Source organism: Pecten maximus, chromosome 4, assembly GCF_902652985.1.
Source record: "Pecten maximus chromosome 4, xPecMax1.1, whole genome shotgun sequence".
Taxonomy (NCBI): domain Eukaryota; kingdom Metazoa; phylum Mollusca; class Bivalvia; order Pectinida; family Pectinidae; genus Pecten; species Pecten maximus.
The window spans coordinates 23,895,263-23,912,512 of NC_047018.1; the positions used below are offsets into that span (position 1 = coordinate 23,895,263).

The 17,250-nt window shown below is 34.8% G+C and overlaps 1 protein-coding gene across 1 annotated transcript in view; it reads left to right on the plus strand.

Moving 5' to 3' along the window:
• LOC117326449 (multiple epidermal growth factor-like domains protein 10) overlaps positions 1–17,250 on the plus strand; it is a 40,835-nt gene that overhangs the window by 14,943 nt on the left and 8,642 nt on the right. The window contains exons 12-16 of the mRNA XM_033883198.1: positions 1,938–2,033; positions 2,300–2,395; positions 3,046–3,183; positions 3,687–3,902; positions 4,149–4,277. Of these exons, the coding sequence (XP_033739089.1) occupies positions 1,938–2,033; positions 2,300–2,395; positions 3,046–3,183; positions 3,687–3,902; positions 4,149–4,277 (675 nt within the window). The remainder of the gene's footprint in view (positions 1–1,937; positions 2,034–2,299; positions 2,396–3,045; positions 3,184–3,686; positions 3,903–4,148; positions 4,278–17,250) is intronic.

Consider the following 17,250-nt stretch of genomic DNA (forward strand, 5'->3'; position numbering starts at 1 on the left):
GGCTTTAGTATTTCCTTCAGACAATTTTATACAAAAATCAGAATAAATTTTAATTTGTATGACTGTGCACGCAAGTATATCTATCGAAGACGTTCTAATGTGTCATGCTCACAGAAATTATTGACAAATGTAATTAAACCTGCAAAGAGAAAACGAGACAATTGAGAAAAATACCCTGAAATTATAGCATAACATTAGAATTACATTAGTACATATATATATCTTATGATGCCTTACAAGGAATCATAAATACTGCTTTGTTTCTATTAGTTGGGAACAACTATAAAACTATGGCAGAGAAGCATTACCTTTATAAGTCATTGCTTTCTACGGCTGATTTTCTAAATACTATTTCATTCATATTTGTTTTCCCGATATACTTCAACGTTTTATATATAGTCCAATCAAATAATCATATTGGAAGTCTAATTGTAGATTTTATTGTTATTAATCTTTAACACACAAAAACTATTAGATCAATTCATTTGAAATGCATTTTGTCTTTGAATCACGATCTAAAAATAAAATTGAACAATGAATGTTTGTTTATTTGTTTGTTTAATTGTAACAGCCCATCAGTGGCTGTGGTCATTTAGGGCAACGGTTACTCATTTACTACCTAATAAACAAACATGTGATGAGCGAGGACAATATCAGATAACGATGTTCATTTGCAAAAAGCATTTGCATTGTATGATTATATCATTGAAATCAAAGAAGGAATTTAAAATAATAAAAGAGGTAACGAAAAGATAGGGTGTACTATGTGGTTTTTATAATGTCAAAGGGAGTAAGATAAGTAAAAGTACATCAAAATCCATAGAAAAAATCAATGTCTTTCAAATAGCTAAATAGTGCCTTCGAATCCTTGGCATGTCACATTATCTCGACAGCAATAGTGTGAATTAAATTATAGCGGACAATTCATACACCATTACATTCACAAAGTAAAGCCGGAATATAGGCATTAATGAAAACTGGGAAAAAATGACTTTCGTCATACTTTTAAGGGATAAATCGTTGCGAAAACACGGAAGTTAAATTTACTGAAATGTCATAGAAGATCCATCATTGAAAAAAAAGTGCTACATCAATAAAACGGGAAGTATATAATGCAATTCTGTGTCCCTTTTCGGATGTCGTCACTTGTGATATGAAGGTGCTTATTATACTCCATGCAATTATCAACTTTCGTTGAGGTGTACACAAGACTAAAATGACCTGGTCAAAAGTTTGTTCATCGAGGCCGCAAAAGACAATAATTGTTTTGTAATATGGCCAGTTACAACTAAAGAAAAAAAGAAATTTTTCAAGGCTCCTATCCATATTATGTTGACTAAAATGTTCAAAGTCGGCATATAGACTGACTTTTTGCAATTTAAAATATTTCTGGAATAATTTTGTTAAGCCTAAAGTAGTTTCCCGGTTGTTCAACAAGACATTTTTTTCTTCAAAATATCGTCTGCCATATTGTTAACAAAATGATACTGAACAATCGTGTGTTTCCAGTATTCTGATTGGCTGTTGTCCAGAGTAACAAATTGTGTGATTTGAGGTGAAGATCGCCGACCTGTTTGTAATAAAATAGCATGAACAGGTCAGCAGTACCTTGATAATTTCCCAGCTGAGTTATTTTTGGCACCAACAGATCTACACACCGATAGGGCCATGTGAGGAAAACAGAAAATTGGTTATTGAAAATTAAGCAAACGCTTCCGCCATATTACAAAACCAAAAGTTAACAAATTGCCAAATATTGCTTACATATATGGTTATAAGGAGTATAACACAGGCATAGCTAAAACATTGTTTTATGTTTAATGGCCAAAATTTAAAACAGAACAATAAATAAATAATAGAACGAAATAAACAGGAACATATTTTAGTCATGTCGACTATATGAAATTAAGAATTATAGTACAAATGGTTCATTTTAGAATGCCATGCTGGGAACTATGGTGATCACTGTGATCAGATCTGCCCGTCTAACTGCAAGGACAACCTGTGTAACCAGACTAATGGTCGGTGTATAGGTATGTTAAGAAAACAAGGCTTTACTGACAGCGGTGTGAATGTTTTGATACATAAGTTTGTTCTGAACTGATATGAAATATATACATGTCACCAGATATGCCGTTGATAAGAGATCTGACACCTGGAGCATTTAACTAAGTAACAAACACGCACTACTAAATCGTCAATTTTTTTTAAATACATCGTCCAAAAATTGCCTTTATTATACATAAAGTATGTCTCGAAGCTCTGCCAGGTGTGTCAAGATTTGTATTATTACCTACAGGATGTGAACCATCCTTCCATGGTAGCAGTTGTTCTGTGAGATGTCCAGATAACTGTCAGGACGACAAGTGCATACAAGATAATGGGACATGCACAGGTAAATATAAATGGTTTTAATCTTAATTAATTTACATGTAAGTTGACAAAACACGTGAAGAATAAATAAGTTATTGCAACTTTCTACCACAATACTCTGTTATTCAACTCTCAGAACATCAGTTAATCATTACAGCTGTTGATTAACAATCTGTTTATACCACACGTGGTATAAAGTCTGTACGCATTTTGCTTGGCTAACACGGTGAACTTTGACCCAAGCTGAAATTGTTATTGACGTCATCAATAATCTAATGGCGTCACATCACCAGGTCCCGGACGTCACCGGTGCACTTTATTTGCAAACGCGAAATTATACTTGGCCACGTTTCCCTTTGATTCAAGCCGCTATCATTGTGGTACAAACAGATCACACTACTCGAAATTGTTGAATATGGATTATATTTCACACTCGTAAGTTATTTTTTAAAAGTTGCAAAAAACACTCGCTAAAGCTCGTGTCTTTTGTAACTTTTAAAAAATAACTTACTCGTGTGAAATAAATTCCATATCCAACAACCACTCGTTGTGTAACCTCTATTTAAATAACAAACCCGTTTAACGAAGAAGTAGAAAACTCATACCATGCATTATGAACTTTGCCATATATCTGTTACTTGCTCTAACATATTTCTATACACGCTGTTTTAGCATGTTTATCCGGTCACCATGGGGACAAATGTTTGGAAAAGTGTAGGTTCTGTCAAGATGGGAGATGTGACAGGGACACTGGACACTGCATTACTCCCTGTGTAGATGGTCTCACTGGGGACAATTGTGATGTCAAAGGTAATATTGAGGTCACATGTTTTTCCAGCTTTAGAAATAAGATAGCGTGTGACTGCGCTTGCCACTAGAAATATTTTTAAAATTGCATTGCAGTTTGTGCATTGATTCATTTCCTCAGAACAAAATATACAGAAAACACGAAAAACACGAGCATGCAATTGTCAGATCAACTCCAAGATATCTTACATACAATCGAACAATATTCGATTATTAATAACAACATCAATAGTCATTTTTCTTTTATTTCGCAACAATCCACATTGGACCTGTCATCTTGACCCTTTTGACTGATACGTTAACATTAGAATACGTAGAATATATTACCAGATGATACCAGATTCATTTAATAAGAACACGCAGTACAGTAATATACCTTGATATCATGACATTTTACGCAGCGTAGTATTACTTGCGTTACTTTAAGCAATATGAAAATCAGGTTGATTAAGACATATAAAGTAAGGATTCACACAAATTATCAATTAACATCATGTATATTATAGTTGTACTTGTGCCTTTGACGAGTAATGAAGACACCTACAAAGCCGTTGCTATCGGGATAGGCGTTGGATGTGGAGTCATCATTCTTGCTCTGGTTGTTATGATACTTTTACTGGCAAGAAAACTGTTGTCAAGGAGCCATCGGGATACCTCGGGGTCTACCACCACTACAAACATATCACTCTCTAGCATTGGACAGGAGCAACGGGCAGGCACAGGTATCGACCTAATAAGAAGTAGTTGTATAAACACACATATGAAAATATTGACATGTAAATAGACTAAATGCTTTCACTTAACACAGCAACCATTTTGGTTTCATAGCTGGGTGATCCATACTCCATCAAATAGAAATAATAACTACTGAAATAGTAATGATATTGGTGCATAGGGATCGTTTATTTTGTAATCCCTTTTCAGTAAAGTAAATATACAAAATGTAGATATCGAACATTCAATTCCAGATGACACCTATGATGTAATAAACGTCCAGAAGAGAGAGCAGTTATCCACGAACATACATAATACTGAGCTGGGAATGTATGAAAGTATTCGGCAGAGGGAGAGAGAGGATCCACATACATATGACACCACTTGATCACACAGACATGCTCTATGTTTGAAAGCTTTTCTCATAACCAGTTGATTGCCAATCAACACATTGCCTTTATAGGAATATTGTGATATGTTTTGTAAGTTGTCATTTTTTCGTATTAGACACTGTGATCTGATAGCAGTTCCTTATATTAGCCATGGTTATACCATTTATCTGTTTAAACCTTATAAATGCATGTATCGATTAATCAACTCATTAACGACTTTCTCTAATGTGGATTTGTTTCATAAGAATGTGATAATAACTCAATACAATATTTGTGTAAGTGCAGGAATTATATAAATTTTGATCACTATCCCCTTTAGGGATCGAACCCGGGACCTCTGGCTTACTAGTCTTACGCTCAACCGATCGATCTAAAGAGATCTCTCCAGCCGAGCGGTATATTGCGGCTAGTATTTACCAGGGTTACATACTACCCCTCCAGGAAAGAACTCGTCCTCGAGTTTCCAGGGGTAACAGCGATGCTTTTGCAAGCAGCAATGAGTATCATTCCGGAGTCCCTACATGGGCGCCAATGTAACAGAGCGCATGATAATTACATTTAAGTCACTGCTGCCACTAGGGATCGAACCCGGGACCTCTGGCTTACAAGTCTTACGCTCAACCGATCGAGCTAAAGAGAAGACCTCTCTAGCCGAGCGGTATATTGCGGCTAGTATTTACCAGGGTTACATTTGCATAACATTACAATTCATGTTTCATCTGATCTACGATTACTGTTTTGCCTTAATGTTATGATTCTGAATTGTTTAATACGGCTTGGTAGTCGTTAGTGTTTCTAATAGACGTTGTAATTTGCCATACCTTGATAACCAAGTAATGTCATCTATACATATTGCAATGAATATATACGATTATACATCACATATCTAAATTAAGTTTATATCGATTTTACACATTAAACGAAGATAACAAAACTCACTTGCGTCATTTTTTTTATTACATGCCATACAAACAGGTTATCGGGGTTTAAGATCGTCATCAATAAATGGTATATGTGATGTGGATGATATAAAATACATGTATGCAGTATAAGATGTACCGTCAGGTGTCGTGTGTTATATAGATAATACAATAAGATACATAAATACGAGACGTCTGTGTGTCTTAGAAAAGTAAAGAATAATACAAGACGATATAATGCATGCGTAGACAGGATAGACAGGAGGTATTTATGTTGTAGACTGAACAATGGCAAGGAGTAGGCTTGAAAATTAGTGCAAAGTATAAGAAAATTGACTGTCACAGACCCTGCTGTAGAGCATTTGATTCGGAAATCGGATATGAGCATGGTGCAAGTACATGATCAATCAATGACTGGTCACACAAGACAAAAAGATTATTTAGTTGCCTTGAAAGAAAATAAATATTGTCATCAAAATCATGTGGACACAATTTTTTGGGCTGGTTAAACATGAAGTCAATAGAAAAAAAGACATAAAATGGTTCATTTCTTTACGGATTTCTTTAATCTGTTAATATGATAAAATGATAAATAATCATAAAATACTGTAAAAATCATCTTATGGAAATTGTATTTTTTAACATTTAGCTGCATTCCATTTCAAAATACAGTAATAGTCCATTACAAGAATATAGCATCAACCGTGAACTTTCTTGGTTAGCAATACAACAATAATATAGAAATAATACATACAATAATAACCGTTATGTTTGTGATTACATAGAAACGACGAAAACAAGGAATTTTTATAGACAACCAACTTTTCTTGTCAATCAGCAAACCTTTAATAACAGTGATATTACTTACATGTCTATGATCAATAGTGTAGATTCACCTTAACCAATATTATATATAAATATAATTTATTTCATGGAAATAAATACATTTGTGTAAGATGGGTTTTTCCCCCTTTTTTACTTTTAACATTTTAATATTTCTGATACTATTGTGTGAATCTATATATGTATGGTTAATTAATATGAGGCTGGCTCTAAATTATGAGATTAAGAGGTTATTATTTCCAGTCCGTGGTCATCTCCCAGTTGCTGACCAGCTGTGGCCATTTTGGCTATCTCGTGCTCTGGACATGCATGCCTTATCCCTTAGGGAGTCATCATGCGTGATCAGTGCATGGGGGTCAGCATGACCCTTGCCGTGATAGCCCCGATTGACCAATCATATAGGGCGTGTATTCTATGGACCAATCCGCGATGCTCAGTGCCCAGCGGAGATTCTGGCCATGCATCGCCATCTTACATTAGTCATATATTTCCGTGCGTCTCCAAGTGTTTTTCACATGCTGTGGACATTTGTGTTTGTAAAACCCACCCCTTTTTATCCCACCCTTTATGTTTATTCTAGAGCCAGCCATCATGTGTACTCCATCTTTGTTGCTACATCATTATATTCAGTAAATACACTCTGTTTTTTCCATAACATCAAACATTATTCATGTTGAATAATGATATATTGTGGACTCGCAAGAGTTCATCAGTCATTCAATAAATGACCTTTTAACAACAATATAATTTTTGTTGTCTTTAATTTGCGAGGCATCTTTTTGCAACAAACAAGCTTCAGTCTCTGAACATGATCCAGGCTTACACAAATAATGACAAATATACAATTCACGATTTGCCTCAATATCACTAGCACTTACTAAAATTATCGATGTGTTTGAAATGCGATTTAAGGATAATAAGACAGTTATGTGACAGTGTTATTTGTCTAATGCGGAGGACTAAAGTGTACCTAGTATGGAATTGTCCAAAGGAAGTATAACTTGATTGACGTAAAGCAGACATGTAGAGAGATTGTAAACTTAACATCGTTAATGCCAGCTGAAACATAGAAATGTATCAAACAGTTTTGTTCACCCCATAATAGCAATATCGGGGTAATAATGTGAGTCTGGAGTTCCAAATGGGAAGTTAGAGATCATTGATGACTATACACATACTAACACTCTTGTGATCGTACATTAGCTGTATTTAATAAAATTACATTTGTGTAACATTACGTTAAAGATACAATAGACCGAGCCATACCGGCGATAAGGAAGTTATTTGTAACAGGTTTATTTGCACTTTTATACAATGGCCAGGTTTAAAACCTTGTATACAATTTAATTTTCACAAAGTCACGCAAAAAGCAGGACGTTGATACTATATATTTATTTAGCCTAATCTAATATGCTGGGCTGTGCAGCAACATAGCAGAGTAGTAAATTCTATTTTGGATTTAAAAAAACACAGATAAATAAAAATTGGATAACACAAAGGTGTATCTGATACTCAGCAGAAATAGCACAACAAACACGATGTCACGGAGAAAGGTATGCATATTTAACATAGAACTCGACATTACACGCAAAAAGATATTTGTTACGTCGCCGACAGCGTATATAAGAGCACACAAGGTAATGAAATGAAGATAATTTTCATCGATATACGTAATATAAATTATTTATTCCATTTCCATGTAAAGGGTATAACTCTAGGCTAACTCTGCTGAAGGGTCGTAATAGCGTTAACTATGTACCACGTAGTGTTATACAATACGGCAGCCTTTTTCAATGGATCTTTCTTCTTATTCGAGTTGTAGCATCTTAAATCCGGACAAGATCGATTTGCAAACGTTGTACGTTCTACGTTAGACTCACGATATATTACCCGAATAGTATGGGAAATGTCTGCACAATATGAAATTGAAGGAATTACGCCTAACGAGGCAATGCAATTTCGATCACAGCATGAACCATCAATATAACAGCGAACACATTATTATCCAACAATTTGCATACGATATTTTATCTAGTTTCCTTCTATTCCGGATTCATATTGCTAAATATTTTACTATATGCTTTTACTAGTGTATTCATCTTATCCATTGCTAATTTGAAGATAAAATGATGCGTAATTTATACCAAATTTGAGTTTATAGTTATTGCTACCTGATAAAATATGTTATTGTATATATTCAATGACATGTGAGGGCAAATGGTTACTCAAAAGACAGTAACTCTGATATTTACAGTGAACAGCGGAACTTCATATTGGGAATCCTCCGTTTTTTTGTTTTTTGTTTTTGTTTTCAACCGTAGACCTTTGTCATTCTGTTATCAGATCAGTGTATTTTTTAAGTCATCAGACTCTTTATTCTCAGAAATATCTATTTCATATGTTAATAATACTCAATAGGATAGCTAACAACCTCAGAAACACCTTTCCGGTAGGGACCTGGTTCAGGAAAAACAGCATCTGATTGGCTGATTTAGTTGTGTGAATCTTTATTTAGACTGTCAAGTCTTATATTGGCCGGGGTATTCCCACCGACCTCATTGATCCAAACTAAACGTCATCATATCAAGTTCTTAACGGTACAGAAAAGACAGAAATTTTGCAAATGACGTAGGCTATCACTATAAAATGTGGCATACATCTGTTGTTGAGGTTTAATATAAGGCTGATGGCATGAAACAAAAACATGTTCATATATCGGTGTTGATATATTTAAGTGTATTCTAATAATTTAAATATGACGAATGAATAGTTTATGCAATAACATTCTCTACCACTTTTATCCATAATTCAGAAAAGTTTTAAAATATTTACAATATGTTGAGGACAAAATCAAACTGAGGAAGTCATTTTGTTGTGCTATTTTCAATTGATGACATAATGTCACTGTCCTCAACTTATGACTTCAAATTGATCTCTGACAGGCGCAATCACTCTAGGGTATATCATACCAGTGATTACATAGGCGAATTTACTAGATAATTTACATTCAGGGAATTTTACTTATTCTAATAGTATAATTTACCCCGGTTATGTAATGATACAGAAAGACAAAGTTACTGTTATATAGGCCATGTTGTCAGGTTGTCACGGAAGCTGAAGCACTCTCAGCCTCGTTTTCGAATTTCATGGCGGAAGCGTGAATAGAGGGTATTATATTCAACAGCCTCATTTCATATGTTAAAAAAAATGTCAGGTACGATCTGAGTTCGATCATACTTACCGTAATGGGGGAAAACAGAAAAGGCTGTTGAAAGTATACAAATACATGTACACATTTTAGTTCACATACATCAAAGTTCACGACAATATATCAATATATGATGTTTTTTGATTGACAAAGTACAGTATATATGTTTCTACAAGTATTTGTAGATTCGGGATGTTTTGGATAAGATAATGAGAGAGTGACTTCACATTTCTAAAATTAAGTGGAATACAAAACAGAATGTTGTATACATCGTATGCAATTAACACGCATACCCTGTCATAAAGGTATACAACTATTTGCTGAGTATTTAAAGTGTAGTACGTTCTAGAATTACTATGGGTATTTTATGATGGAGAAATGAGATATGTTATATGTGCATGTACTTCCTTGTACGCTATGTCAGCAACCATGATGCAACAGGAGCACGGGGCACACACCACCTATATCCGTAATGTGTACACTATCGTGAATAATGGATGGACCTACTTATCTCTGTCTAGGAATTATGTGTATCCTATCAACAGTGCCGATATCCAACACATCAGGTAATGATACGTATGTTTTCTGTTTTGTGAGCATGTGCTGAAGAGATACAAATGTCTTTGTTTTGCGTGTTTTCAACTCTATCAATCGATACGTTCAGTGTGTTTTTTAACACAGTGGTTAGTTCAACATTCGAAATCATGCATATCTATACAATAATAGTCAATATTAGTTACAGTATCAGTTCAGTTGTTAAATGTCTTACGACTTGAAAAACTATAATATACACAGTTGAATATAGGACTGCAGGTGAAAGTCGCCAGGTGGTGGTTAACCCGTCCACTGTTAATGCTTTGAGATGTATATGTAATTAACCTCAAATGAATGATCGGGGCTTCAGGTCTGTCCGTGAAGCTTTTAGAGTAATACAAAATTGATTGATACACTATTGTGCCCTGGTGTCGATTGGCGATTGTTGCAGATCTTATTGTTCAAATATGAGTGTTTGTTTCACATTATTGCAAACATGTAAGACACAAGTCATTTATCACGTAGGAATATCACTTATGTTACTCTTAAAATATTAAAGTGCATATTAATATAATTGATTACAGAAGGGTACCTAGTCCTCACATACATGAATTTCGCGAAACAATCGAATCATAAATTGATCACAGTGTTAATTATGTATCAATCATATTATAAGCTTGCTCTCTATCAGTATAAGTTACAAGATAGCCTTATTTTAGGATCATAAATTCGTTATCGTTTCAGATGAGAGTTGATGAAATATCTCTTAGAAGTATTTTTTATATTTGAGAGCTTTGTCAATTTCATTTTTGTGTCAGGAGCAACTCAATTCATCTCCCAACAAAATCGACATCACCCAATGAAATAGAAGAAAAAGCTACATTCAATCCTTAATGATATGGTCCAACAAATCAATTACTTTGTGATAAATTCATTATTATTCGCATGAGCTTAACGGTCATTAAATCAGAATGAGTTTATAGGTGAATGTTAGTTAAAAGTAAAATGATCAATAGGACAACGTGAAAACAATAATAAGTTCTTACAAAAAGATTGACAAAGGTAAACCAGATCAATCCATTAATACACACTCATACTAAGAATGCTATTTCGTACACCGTACCTGTGGATTCTTTCGAGTTGTATGACTGATGTATTAAATGATACTGATACACAGCAGACCCGCGAATTTAAGAAAGCGATAAACAGCAAAATTAAACCAACGCGATTATATTCTTTACAGTAGTTCATCAAGTAATGCTGACCATGCATACAACACTACCTTGTTCGGGTTTTATTCAAATTAAATTAGTTTCAATCGCTTGAACGTTACAGTATTAACATCTAAATATAGCTCTCGCTGTGAAAGTTTGTAGCGAGGATGACTTATCTACGAGTAAGATATATACGGTATATAGGGACAGTGAATAAATATACCATAATTTCTAAAACATATCAATCTAATATAAACAAATTTTATCGATATTCCCATTGCCATGACATTTACCACTAAACCAATTTCAACAGATGGACTGCTTTAGATTTTAAACAATCGTGTAATAAAGATATTACTTCCTGTGTACAAAATACATAACCAGAGATGTATTCAGGTAAAATTTATACAGAGATTTAAAAAAAATCACTTACGTTGGCCTTCGCGCTTCAGTAAGTAAGAATTTATAATGCACATATATGGTCATTTGTCTCATCGGCTTTTTCTTTTTTTGTCTGTTAATACAATAGTGCAGTGTGTTGCAAAATATAAAAAAGAAAATTATCTATCAATGTCAATTATATTTTACTTACAAAAAAAGAACACTCCAAACAAGTGGTTTCCTGTTACATTCGCCTCCCCATATTTTTCTCTTCTATTTTTTCTTTTTGAGGTAAGGAGGTTTCCAAACTCGCTCTGTCATAGACAGAAAATGCATTGCAACAATTCAATAATGAAATGTATATCAATTTTAAATCATTTTTGACACAACAGGTAAAAAATAGCTGTTCAAACGTTAATATTTTAAACTGTTCTACATGGAATATGCAACTGGACTGAATAGACGTGAAACATAGTAGAGACGTTTTAAGTAGAAATCATATTTTTTTAGATAAAGTTGATATGTTTTCATTAAATCAAAAATTCAGCAAACACTTCTTTATTATTTTATTGATACAATATATGCTTGCTATATAAATAAACCATAGTCATTCTAGTGATACAGCGTCACTTAATTAATACATCGCTCGTTGGGCGTCTCTTTTTTTAAGTGAACACTAGTCGTAATCCTACAACCAAGAATACAAGCCAAAGTTCAGATCATAGCGACACGTCCACCAGTGACGCCGTAGTGGATGGCTGTAGTCGACAGAAATATGGGAGTGGCTGTTGTTCACATACACAAGCGACACCTCCGCTATCGGAAGCCTGGTGGCAGATTGACCTAGGTGGTCAGGTGGTTGTTGAATATGTCAAAATAGTCTACAGAGGTGAGTTAAAATATTTAATTTCTTTTCGCTTATGAAATCAATTCTTTGTGAGCTTTTGTGATACATACTGCACATTTTATTTTTTATTTGCGTGTGAAAGGAAGTGGAGCAAGGGTAATATGTACGTAATTTCACAGACCTGATGAGCTATTTTCTGTTTCCTCAAATAGGCCGACAGCTATATTTTCTTGTTTTTTGGATGAATATTAACATCGGTTTTGTCACCCTCTTAACCTTCTAAATATACATGTAGCAATTTTGATTAACCACGTTTTGAAAACGACACCGGACCTACATATCTCTCGTCTACGACAATTTTACAACAGGTAATTGAATAATCAAGAGAATTATAATAAAAACTGTATCGAAATCCATCAATATAGGTAATAACAGCATTAATATGCGGACGACCCAATCTATTGTCGTTTGCTTGTTTACAAATTATTACGAAGTGAGAGATCATTAATTAAGGATATGTGGCGTTCAGTCGTTTTTAACTGAAACAATACATACTTTTCCCATTAAAAAAACCTGCAATAAAAATATTATTCATGAAAAAACAGTTTGTTGTAAATAAAACCTATTATGGCATTTTCTGCTTTATTCTAGGAATTATAAATATGATATAAGAAAAGCTGTGACATTGGTAAAAAAAGTGGATTTTTTTAGAAAAGCATAATCTAAGATTGATGTGTAAACATCCACGATAAAAGATCATCCCTTTGGAATGTACGCACACTTCAATTCTACAAAGGAACGAGGGCCAAAAACTTTTACGTCCGAAGAAAGTTTCTCTTGGAAGTGTAAAAACAATGCACGTTCTAACGCGGAAAAGGGTTCATCTATCAATTAGATATGAAGCTTAATGTCGCGGCTTAAGAACGTGTCCCTACGCACAACTCATCCCTAAGAAAGGCTATTGCGCAACTTATATTCAAAGAGCGTTCCGACAGAAAGTTTAAGGTGGAGGCTAATCAGACGAAAGCCCTGAAATATATTCCATCAATAATGCAATATTTTCAGCGAGGTTCAAGAACTAGTTTGTTCCCCAGTGTGGTCGAGCAAGACCAATTTTAGTCATAATGGACAACCTTTTCTCTCACCCTGGACAGGGATATCCGCAGTTTTACCGGGTTGAGATTTTCTTATCACATCCCAGGGAAAAGACAAGCTACACGTGCTCTTTGAACGCGCTCTTGTTCTCGATAGGGTGACGTCACTATGGCCTAACCCAAAACGTTTGAATGCTTAATATCAATATTATTCACGAAGGAAATTAAAATAAGTGTTAATTATCAGAGTTAACTGAGTTTTTGGTGTTCTTTTTGACAAGCTAAATCGGAACTATCTTTTGTATGAAATCAACATCGTAAAATGTAAAGCGTCTGCTGCAGCCTTATCACAAATGCCATCCCGCCATCCGCTGTCAACGTGTTGTTGTTTACATACGTTTGGATTTGGTTCACACTTCGATTGGAAAACAGGGTAAGAGAAAAATAATCCCTCCGGGTGAGATTCCCCTATCTCACCCTAAAAGGGGTGAAAGATTCTATTAATCTCCCATACGACCAAGCTGTAGCTGTTAACGCCAGAGAAGAAGCATACACCTTCTGTGTCATCCTGCCCAATCTAAATATCTAGGGTTGAACACAATTTCTGGTTATGCTATCACATCCTCTTTCTGTGTAAAAAGCATTTCCTTGTGCAATGAAAAGATCTTGTCATGATTGTCCCTGTCCCTACATAACCTGTCAATGACGAGTCCACTGCATTGCATAGGAGACTGTAGCTTATGATACAGGAAGGAAGGGCAAACATGGAAAACCTGCCCCAAACACACTTGTTGCACTGGGGTTAGTAGGTTCAGAGCTGGAATTTGTTTTTTGGCGAGACATTCCAAAGATTGAGTCAGAGACAACCTAAAGCAAAACTTACAAAAATGCAAGGTTTATCACACTCTGATGTAATAAAAATGGCAATTCAAAAGGCTAAAAAGATGTAACTTTAATCAGACGAAACTTGAAGTGATGTCTGAGAGAGAGTCAGGCCATCTTTGGTCTGGCATCTGGCATCAGATAGATTCACTACGAGTGCCTTCCGCATGCCCATCATATTGATCTAAATCTAAGCCTCATCACACGTGATCCATGACTCTGCAAAGTTGTTGAGTTTAAAAAGAGTACTGGACTTCTTGGATCATATCTAAAACTAAGATTATTTTAAACATGGTTTTGACTTTATTCTTAGTTTATGATGTGGGTTACCGACAAAAAGTTCTGAATACTTACCTACAACATAGGTGTGCGAAATTACGTTCCCGTTCGGCTTCCAACAAAATTTTTAACACCAGATAAAAACAATGCCGATGTGCAGTGATATGCATGTGCACATACGGTTACGTGCCGTATATACAGTACGTGTACATCTAACAATGTAAGGTCACTTTCTCGATTTGCATTAGATGTGATAGAAACTGATATAAATAAGCCAGGAAAGTGTGCGAAATTACGTACCCCTACTCTTGTGTATATATTCGTTGTGCAAAGATATAAGTATGCCACATCGTTATAAAACGGTATGCGATATGAAATGTGAAGAGATTCTGCACTTTCATAATTACTTGGAACGATTTTACATTGTATTCACTTAACAGAATTAAACTCACCACGAATGATTGTCTTTTTGTTTTGAATGAAAATAAAAAATCGGCGAGATCTTTTCTTATATAGCTATCAAAAATTGAAAATTTGAATAATTACCCAGTTATTCATGTTTGTTTTTTTTGTATTTTTTTTTTGTTTTTTGTTTTTTTGTTTTGTTTTTTTGTTTGTTTTTAAAACAATCTAGCAGTAGTTATCTGTTTATGTTGTACCTGTAGATAGCTACTGCTTTTCCTAGCCAATGAAAATGAAAACAATCCATTTAATCCTTGTTTACCGAAGATCATACCATTTAGGAAACACCCTTTATTATGATTGATAAGTATTCCAACTCTCTTTGTATCGTTCCAAAAAACGTCTGCTTTATTCATGCCAACAATACGAAATTTCCGAGTAAGTCTCCTTTAACAAGCTTTTCAAAAAATAAGATACGATAAACTTTCAATTTGCCGTTTGGTATGGCCAGAACCTTATCATATACCATGAGAATATATATGCAGGGACCAATAGGAAGTTAAACTATAACGCATGTGGGTTTATGTTGCGTCCCATTTTGTTGCTCATAATTGTATTCATGTAAAATATACATTGTTGTAAATTGTTGCAACTTTGACATTCCGACGACGTCACATTGTTTACAGATCCCGCGTTGTGTCTGCACTGCCTGACATGAAGGCTTCATTCTGAGTTTTTAGTGTTTTTGGTAGTTTTCTTATACAGTGGAACTTCGTTAACTCGAAGTCGACGGGACCACGAAAAAACTTCGAGTTATCCGAGTGTTCGAATTAAGCGAGTTATCATTTTTGGTGAAAAGTTTGGTCAATATTTGTCAACATTATATAATCATTATAACTCCGCTCTGTCGCTCATCAGTTTAGTATGAAGACTGGTCAATACATGTAAATACATATGTAATGTTTCGTTCTGTCACTTGTAGTTTGGTGTAGTTTTGCCGATATACAGTCACGATAAAGTTTCTTTCACTTAGTCACTTCAATAACGATCTGACGTGCAAGTCATGTTTGCAAAAGGAATAACGATAAAACGGAATTCGACAGAATAACAATTTATTCATGTCAAATCAAATAACCGTTTAAGTTTAATACAGATTGTATGTAAAACGTAACAGAACCATTACCTTATATTGGACATACAAAATGATGTTTGATAGGCCTACTTACGTTTTATTGATAACCACGCAATTTCCATGTGTATTAGCACCGGAAGTTGGGCTGCACATGTGCATATAAAATGTTACTGTTGCTGAGTTGGCATTTTTATCCGATTAATAGACAGCGCTGACCGTTACAGTCGTACTCTGAACACCTCGGCAGTAATTACGCTATTGTTTCGTTTCATTTCTACACCTGTAAAAACATCAGCCGAGTAGATCTACCGGTGTGTCACAGATTAGTTCCGCTTGAGCGAGCGGGTACTATCGTGTGTACTTATATCGGTGACCGCCTAGGAAATTAACTGATGTAAGTAAAGCAGTACTTTTATCACCAAGAGTTGTTTTATAAGATTCCACCGACAATTTCTTTAATGAATTTATGAAACACTTCTAATAGAATGTAGGTTTGTAGTGCCGATATATTCAGTACTGTATTACAAAAGGAATTTAGCTGTTAAAAAAATGTCGGCGTTTACCACCGATCGTTGTTGGACACGAAAATTATACTTCGAGTTATTCGATCATTTCAAATAGGATTTTTATTGTTGGGACCAAATTTTCACTTCGTATTATCCGAGTTTTTCGAGTTTTCCGAGTTTTCTTTACTAAGATGAAGAGAGATTTCGGCCGGGACTGACGAGGTACTTCGAGTTAAGCGGGGTATTCGAGTTTTCCGAGTTCGAGTTAACGAAGTTCCACTGTATTTCAATTGATCAGGTATGGTAAAACAACTCAATTAATATGAGCTGTGAATGTAGTATTAAGAAAATACGGCATGTTTGCGTCGAATACTTTACTTTGTCAGTTCATTCGTTATAGCGGCTTGGATCGGCTGTCATGGGAACGACGAGGACGGCGGTTTTACCACAGTGTTGAATCTACAAACTTGTATGTGCAACCGGAAACTTCCAACTATACATATTGTCTTTGGAAATTATCTGTAAATAATAAACTGAATTAATTACGATCCATTTCATTCATCTATTAACGTTTGTTTGTTTCTATATGCCGATTTCGATACTTAAAACACTGAAGAGTTCCAATATTGAAGCATGAAGTTCTATAAGTCGTCCTAGAGCACCAAACTACCCAAAATCAATCATTATGAAACAGAATAGAGCGTGAAGGTAATTGTACAAAA